At 40.1% G+C, this 8,757-nt stretch overlaps 1 protein-coding gene across 1 annotated transcript in view; it reads right to left on the bottom strand.

Moving 5' to 3' along the window:
- The window catches only part of EXOG (exo/endonuclease G), a 22,842-nt gene extending 17,600 nt beyond the window's left edge, over nt 1-5,242 (bottom strand). The window contains 3 exon segments of the mRNA XM_025046037.1: nt 322-461; nt 3,697-3,846; nt 5,036-5,242. Of these exon segments, the coding sequence (XP_024901805.1) occupies nt 322-461; nt 3,697-3,846; nt 5,036-5,234 (489 nt within the window). The 5' untranslated portion in view covers nt 5,235-5,242.
- Nucleotides 5,243-8,757: the final 3,515 nt, after the last annotated feature.

Raw genomic sequence — 8,757 nt, 5'->3', positions numbered from 1 at the left:
TGTAAAGTAAATGTATCTAAATGTGTTTGCTGTACTCTTTTCAACTTTTCTACAGGTTTGAAATTTTTCAAAATAAAAATGAGTAGCTTTAACATCTATTGGTTTTCCAGTTCCCTTTCACATAGCATTAGTTTTCTTCAACCTGTTTAAAAATGTCTCAGCACCTGAGCCAAAAAATAAAATTAAAGTCAGGAAGAAAAATACAAAATAAAAGTATAGAAATTCTCAAGTTTTAAGGTCTGGCTCCTAGGTTTTTAATCTCCAAGTCCCGTGGTACAATGTTGGCCCTCTATTCCCATCTATTGCCAAAAATATGCCTACAGGTGAAAATTTGTTATTTCCTGCTGGAGCCATGTGTCCTCGTGACCACCCACTTCCAATATAGTCCTTGTTCAGGGCACTGAAGGCAGGAGGGATGTTGGGATCAGGCTTGAATTTACAGTGTTTTCTGTCTGCATCACCTGAAGAAAAACACAAACTGGTTAAGTTTCATTGGACAAATATCCCTCACAATTCTCTAAGCAAGGCAAGCTCGGTGCTGCTGCTGGCTGGTATCTCTCTGAGCAGCTAGTACTTAGTGACTGCATGCATGTCTCAAGTTCCTGGAATAGTTCAGATACTTCATCTGAATTTAGCAAAGACCTGTCTAGGAAAGAATGCTTTTCATACAGTGTAGATACCTCATACATTTTTGTTTCTAGCCTTTCAAGTTAAAGGGGAAAAAAATCCCCTGTATAGTATTTACATGAAAACAATGACCAATCAAATGGCTAAGCTGTTTAGATAAAAAGCTTAGCTACTAAATAAACTCTTACTTTTAAAAAAGATCCCATGTATTCTATTTTGTACGGCTATATTTGACAAGTTTATATGTACTAAAATAATGGATATATATAGACACAAAACAATTTGTTCTGGGCAGGCACAGCCTAGGCGAGGGGGAAAGTGTCTCTGATATCTTGCTTACTGCCTCTTAAGCCATGACAAAACAAATATTTAGGTTATGAGCTCAATACAGAAATTCCTGAAACAAAACATCCGAATATCACATGAGAGAGAAGAAATCTCAATTTTACTTATATTCTGATATCTGTAGATTAGTTTGCCACAGTGAACATCATCAAATCCCAACACTACATTTTACATTATCCTTAGCACAAATCTTGTTAAATTACAAAAACTTTGAGTACAAATGGAATATATTCAGGCTGCCACTCAAAAAAGTGTAAAATGACGATCAATAAAGTTACTGATTCCAATGTTATTTTATTCGGCCAAGAAAAGATTTAAATTATTAGATCTCAAGGTTCAAAGTACCTAGTATTTAGCTTTTTAGAATCACTTCATAAAGAAAAAGTAACTGGCAATACAGAAGAATTATTAGTAAATTTTTCCAAGTGTCATTACCACTGAAACTGCTTCCTCGTATGCCCGGTTATCTCTTGCCTGGTGCTCACTGCCCCTGAAAATTCATTTGTGGGAATTTCTAAAGGCCTAAGATGAAGATAGCTACCGAGAGAAAGGATGTAAATTTACTTCTATAAGGTGTCTGGAGGTATCAGCAGTGGAGGACATTAAATTGGGCTCACAGCTTAAGCTTTCTTGACCTATACTATACAGGCTGCATGGCTTTGAGCAACAAGTCTATATGACAGTTTGTGGTCTCAACTTCTCCAGAATAAGCTTTTTATTTTCCTTTTTGACCCTTCTCTGCTCAGGACCAAAACAATCTTCCATGTGGTATCCCTGCTATGGTAGGCAGTCAAGTTAGTTTTGGTTCGCCATCCCCCAAAAGTGCAGCTTTCTGGGGTTCCAGATTAATATGGGTAGGGTCTCCTAAAAGACAGTCTAACTTGGGTGAGCCCTAGGTCTTGCCTTCAGTTCCCCTCACCCTATAAGGCTGCGAAACCAAAGGCAATGTGGCTTTGGTTTGCCAGGACTGCCCTTACTGCTCTAGTTTCTGACTTTCCCTCAAATATTAGCCTGGCAATTCTCCAATATCATGTTGGCTCCTTTTTTTTTTTTTAGCAATTTTTTTCGATATACATTTTACATACTGCTAATAACATTCCTGTTTTTAGCAAGGAGTCTGAATAACTTAGTCTGTTATTACTAAAAACAAGATGCTTTACACCAAAATCAAGTAAATCACAGGTATATTGCTTCCTGTTTTCAAATATTAATTCGCTCCATTTTACGTCCTCAAAATTACACAGCTCACAGGATTAACAATATGACACTCAGTGGTTTTCTTAAATGCCTCTGAAAGTGATAATTTAATAGCAGGATAAAATCAGTAAAGCCAAAATTCCTTAAATCTTGGGAAAATTTCTGTATATAAAGGAAAGTCATTAGGCTTGAGACTAAATCAAGTTAAGTTTCTCTTAATGTAAATTTATAATTAAGTCTCAACTGCTATGAAATAATTTACACCTACATCAGCTTCCCTCTAGTGGCAAGCACATTCCAAGCCTCCTGCTATTCTGCTGGTTGGTGAGCATGCTATAAAGGCATGCGCTCATTTAATATCAGCATTTGAATATACATTAAAATAACATGCATTCAAAGCAAAGGAGTTATAATTTGAAGGCCATATAGCACATTAAAAGGCAAATAAAAATATGGGAATAAAGCAACCATGACAAAAGGTAATATCCTTAATATATAAAAGAATTCCTACAAATCAATTCAAAAAAGAATATCCTAACTGAAAATGGTAAACAGTAATTCACAAAGAAAGAATAATTCACAAAATATTAACCTTCACTGGCAACCAATAAATGCAAGTAAAATCAACTATTAAGCTGATAAAGCTCAATAATGCCCATTATTGGTGAGGGTCAGGAGAGACAGGACAAATAGTGACGGTAAAAGTATAAACTGGAATAACCTACCCAGAATCCAGGTTGACATTACATACCAAGATCTGGTCATCTTAATTACAGGAATCTACCAAGACATGAGAACACGTAAACAGACTTACACACCTGCCTGTCTCTCCAGCACCATTTCACATCATGTCGCCCTCACATCAGCTCCTCAGACCTTTTAGTTTCCTAAAGGAACAAAACTCTTTACATTGGGGTCTTAAAAGATGCAACTGTGCTTTTCTTTCTGCCTGAAATGCTCTTCTACATATCGCATGGCCCACCTAACTCTTCTGCCAAGGTAACCACATTCTCATTCTTATTGAATCTTCACTAATCAAAATCAAAATCAGGTTCTCTTCTTATGATCTCTCATATTCTTTTAATTATACAAACCCAACTTGTAATCACTTTTCCTTCCGAAGACCAACTGTAATTATACATTTATGATTATTTATTTGATAGGTCAACCGACCCCCTCCCCAACTCAAAGTGCCATAAAGGTAGAGACCTTCCACTCTGGTCACTGATCTATCACCTAGGGCTTAGCACAGTGTCAGCACTTAAAACATATTTGTGGAGGTAATGAATGATGCTCACTGCAGCAATATTTACAACAAAGCCTTCAACTCAAATGTTAAGATACAAATCCTCGCAGCTCGTGAGACGGCTGGGAAGGATCTGGGGCTCCCTGGCAGCCAAGCAGTATCCATTTATATAGTAAGCCATACAAACATCACCATTTCCTAAATGTGCTGTAATGTGAAAAAAGTTAAGATTATCAATTCTTCTTGTTCTTTCATCAATACCTTTACTTCTAATCACCTACCAATTATCTTGTTTTTGGATATATGTTCAAGAACCCATCTAGGCACCCGCTTTGACTGATCATAAGACAAGGCATGATTAGTGTAACACCGAGTCTCTGTTCCAGTTAAAGGAAATCCAAATTGTTCCAAGACAGCCTTTTCTGCAGGACCTAACAATGAAAAAAAGAAAAATAAAAAGTTAATGACTCTTATTAATAACAGAAAAATTATAAGGAAGAGTAGTAAGACTTACAAAGGATTGGCTCAAAAGTCAAACCAACTAGATTTCATTTTTCCACTTACTTATAACACAAAGAAAAGCGACAGTAGACGAAAAATACTGGTTTTGTCTATAATCAGTCGTATAGTTATGTCAAGATAAGTTGTAGCTATCTCATTAACTTTTAAATATGGAACTGATCTTATTGGTCTTTCATGACAAATTTTCAAAATCTCTCTGTATGAAAGCAACAAAGGAAACAGTCTTGTCATCACTAGTTATTGATATGACTGAATGGGAAAGAGCCTATCTACTCATTGTTTTACGAGTTAATGTGGGGGGAAAAAAAGCACAGCCTTTCAAAAAAGTTTTAAAAGACCATCATTCGCTGACACTGGTCTCTGATCTGTTACTGAAGCAGAGGTGTGTGCTGCAGTAAGATAACTGGTATTCTTTTTCTTGGCGGGAAAAACCGAGCACGCACTAAACAGAGTTGGTTTCAAATAATCCCATCTCGACGACTTCTCCAGTCTTTCAACCCACCACAGTCCATAGTTCTCTTGCTAAATGCCAAGCATCAGAAGGTAAATCAGCACGTCGGGGAAAATGTGAAAATGAGCATGAGCTCAATTTCTTTGTCAAATATAAGGTACCCCTGGTAACTTAAGGATTTATATACTTTGAAGAAGGGCTAGCTAGTATTCTTCATCTGAACGATGATAAAATGAGAACAATTAACTCATCTGCTAAAAACTATATGTAAATTTATTCATTCATCCGTACTTAGTGAACGCCGATTATGTACCAGCTACAGTGCTGTATCCCAGGGGGAGAACAAAACAGACATGGTCCGAGCTCTTACTAAATTAACAATTTAGCGACAGACGCAGACGTTAAAACATACATTTTATGATACATACCCTTGGGGTAGAAGAGTATGAAAATCCCCGCGGGAAGGAGGTGAAGGAGGCAAGCTAGACGCGACGTGGGGGGAGGCCGAGCCTGGAGGCTGCATAGGCCGAAAACCACGGGCCGGGTGAACGGAGAGAACCGTGCGTGGAAGATTACGATTCACGCTCGAGGCAGGAGTTCGGCCCCCACAAGCGGTCGGGGAAGGGCGACCCAGCCCGCACACTTACCTTCCGGCTCCCTCACCGCCAACGCTGCCTCGGCGCCCTGACTCCGGAAGAACTGCAAGGCCGTGAGCCCGGCTCCCGCGGCACCCACTACAGCTCCTGCCACGAAGCCTCTCAAAAAATGCCGGGAGCCTCGTAGGCGGGATACAAAACTTTTGGCAGCCATCTTACCCGACGTACCTGCCTTTTCTCCGTAGCGCATGCGCACACCGCGTCCGACGCCTGAAAGCCAATAGCAACCGCGGGACCGAGAAGCGCATGCGCAACTTGAGCCTCTCAGGACACCCTGAGACCTGCAGAGCCAGAGCACGCCTTCCACGCAGAGGGCTTCGCGCGCCCCCTGGTGACAAGCCTGGAGGCCCAAGAGCGTCCCCCTTTATCCCTGGTCCACTTGATCGGGTAATGGGGATAGCATGACGTTTTGAGGGTTCAGTAGTGTGCATATACAGTCCAGAGAAGAAAATACCTTTGGTCTAGTCCCACTTCATAGGTGAGTAAACCGCTCGCGCATGGTTACACTAAGGCCCTCAGAGCCGAGATTTTAACTTAGGTCTGATTCCAAAACCTGTGCTACATTGAATGTCTTCGTACCTGGCTTTGAAGTCACAGGGTATACAAATAATAACTTCTAAAACTGGCTCCTAAAAAGTTTCTTGACAAGAGAGTACTCCATGGTGGCTCAGGACCCAGAATCAGAGTGCAGGGGTTTGGATCCCCACGCAAACACTTTGTACTTTGGATATGTCGCTTCACCTTTCTAGGCTTCTGTTTCTTTTTTAAATGGGACTGATAATAATACCTGTCCCACTAGGGTTTGTGACAATTAAAGGTGATTAACCAGGTTAATGCATTTAAGGAAGAACCTGGAACACGTCACTCCGTAAATATTAGCAATTTTTATTTAATCATCTCTATTTTACCTTGATAGAATATGAAATCCGGATTGCTGAATGCCTGCTGATGTTTTACACACTCCTACTCAGTCATCTTCATTTTGCAGCATAATCCCCAGCATTCCATGCAGATTTACTTCACTAATAAATGGGCCATTTCTACAACCAGCTGAAGAAGTGTAGACATTGTTTTGACAGTTTCATAGCTCCATGCCTCTCATGAATGCCTCTCATGAAGTCATTTTGTATAATTCTATCGGCTTCTGACCCTAATTGATTGAGCTAGATCAACCAGTCTTTCCAGGGATTTTGGATCTGGAACTCCCTTTGGGTAGCAAAGCTGTGACATATGAAACTCTGGTACTATCTACAGCCTTGTTTCCTTGCACTAAACCATAGTGGAAGAAATACAGAGCATAGGTAAGGCCTGCAATGCTGTGCCCCAAGCTTCTTAGGCTCCTTAAGTCCAGATGCATTCTGCTTTGGCTTGACTGACCACTTGTCCCAGGATCCTTCCAGTAAATCCCTGCCCGGTCTCCAATCATTTGCAACCAAGAGTCCTGACAAATGCAACCAGGTAGGTTTCAAAGCTATTTCAGCAGCTTCTACCAGAATTTACTAAATATACACATTTACTCTCTCCAAAGCCCTCCTAAGCGGTGAGCAGTGTGTTAAACACTAGAGAGATAAATAGTGGGTGACTCTTCCTCATCCAGATCCTGCACTTGGAAACAACAGTGAACCCCACACTTGGCCCCAAGAGGTCGAGTCAGAAGGGCTATTTTTGGGGTAGGGTACCTCCCTCTGGGCCTGTCTGCCCACTTTTAAAATGGAGTAGACCAGTAGTTTTCAAACTGTAATCCGGGGACCGCTAGTGTTCCATAGGACTTAAGACAAGGGAAGGCAGGTTGAACGGCCTGTCTCACTTGTTCACTTGGACAAGCCTGCTTTTATAAACCAGCTTCTCTGTGTCCAATTTCTTTTAGTGAAAGCATTCCTTTGTTGAAGGCAAAGTTTGGCCAGGTGACTCCTATGGGCCAACCTTCCAGCATTTCCAGCTCCAAGGTCCTCATTCAAAATTAGCCTGCCTTGCTCTCCTCCGTGCTCATTAGGGGCACTCACTAATAAAAGGTGAAATTATTAAATCTGAAAGAGCAAAATAACCCAAAAACTGGACAACTGCTCCCTAAATCAAGGGGCCCTTCATCAAAAATTGTTCCCTAGAGTTCCAAGCAGGTTGTTTAATCCTCATAATAAAGGGTAAATAAGGCATTAACCTCACCAGGATTCAAAGCTGGTGTTTCTCCACTTAACCAAATATTAGTCACGGGCCAAAAAATTCTTTTGTGTTACTGCAGAAAGCAGTGAGGTGACTTCTTTCCTGTTTTGTTAGGTAATAGACACCACCATTTTAGTAGCAGAGAACCATGTTTTCATTTCATGAGATAAGTCAGGAACTCCAAAACATGAGACCTGTCTTGCTGACTCAGATCTGGGGTTGTGCCCCAAAACTGTTATTTTTTAAATGCTCAGCAAGTGACCCTGATAGTTGGCCATGTTTGGGAATAGCAGAGCTTGTATTCTGCAGTAGTCCTGAATAGAACTTATTTTCTAGGCTTCTCTGCTCTACTTAACAAAAACTGCTCAGGGTTGTCTGCAAAGTATAAGACTGGGTATGTGTGTGTGGGATCTCGGAGATTTGGAAAACACACCCCGGCCCTAAAGGAACTTACCCAGGACAGTCCATTTAGGAGAAGCCCACAGTCTCTGACTGGACCCTGGGCTTGTGAAGGGCAGAAATGAAGACCTGTGCTTAGCTCCAGCCCCCACAGGACCGTGACCATGAACTTGACCATGAACGACTGCGTGTGGCCCAAGCAGGAACTCAGGGGTACTGTGGTCTGCCCTGTAAGTGGAAGGACACTATTTTATTGATTCTTAATCCCCATAAGAAACCTCAGTCCCCTGCCATGTGATTCAGAGAGACAACAGGGTTTTTATTATTATTATTTTATTTTCATATACAAAAAGATAAAACTTGAAATAGTTCTAGATTTTTCCTCCTATTCTGTTGGGGTGTGGCTGCTTCTTCACACAGGGGGAAAAAACTACATTCACATCGGTTTATTTGAGGACCCAGTGCAGAGTTCAAGCAGCAAAACCCCAACTTGGCAGATCTAATTTCAAACTTGACACTCATTTCTAAAATTACCACAGTAAAAAGGAACAAAGATCCACTGCAAATGAATGAACTATGATACAATGTTCTTTCCAAAATGTCTTCATTTTGCAACTGTAATTACATGGATGTCTGCTTTAGGCCATTTTAGATGTGTGCATGTATATAATATATATATGTTGTATTTTTATATATATATATGTATATAAATCAGCACACTTTTCAAATCCAGACAGGGTAACAGCAACAAGCTTAACTCTGTATACATATATATTTTTTAAAACATGATACTTTAGTATAACTTTTGTTAATTCAGTAGTACAAGCTATTTCTGTTCTACAAAATTTTTATTTTATAGCTACAAGGGTGAAAAGTGACCTATTACATTTACATCTCACATATCCTGGTATACAAACAGTACTTATTGAATTTGAGCCAAAAACTAGAAGTCTTTAGTTTTAGCACTTGAAGAGCTTCTTCACTTCTACAGCCTTAAATCATATACTAGTCACATTTCCAGAGTTTGCAGTTACTCATCATTTTAAACTGCAAGAAACAGGTGAATCCAAACTTTAATTACAATTTTTATATACAAGTTAGATAACACAGCTCGATAAGACTTCGCTATCATCCTAAATCCAACACACACATTC

Source organism: Pteropus alecto, unplaced genomic scaffold, assembly GCF_000325575.1.
Source record: "Pteropus alecto unplaced genomic scaffold, ASM32557v1 scaffold354, whole genome shotgun sequence".
In the NCBI taxonomy this organism is placed as follows: Eukaryota; Metazoa; Chordata; class Mammalia; order Chiroptera; family Pteropodidae; genus Pteropus; species Pteropus alecto.
Note: the sequence above shows the minus strand (reverse complement) of the source record. Positions and strands in the feature narration are given on the sequence as shown.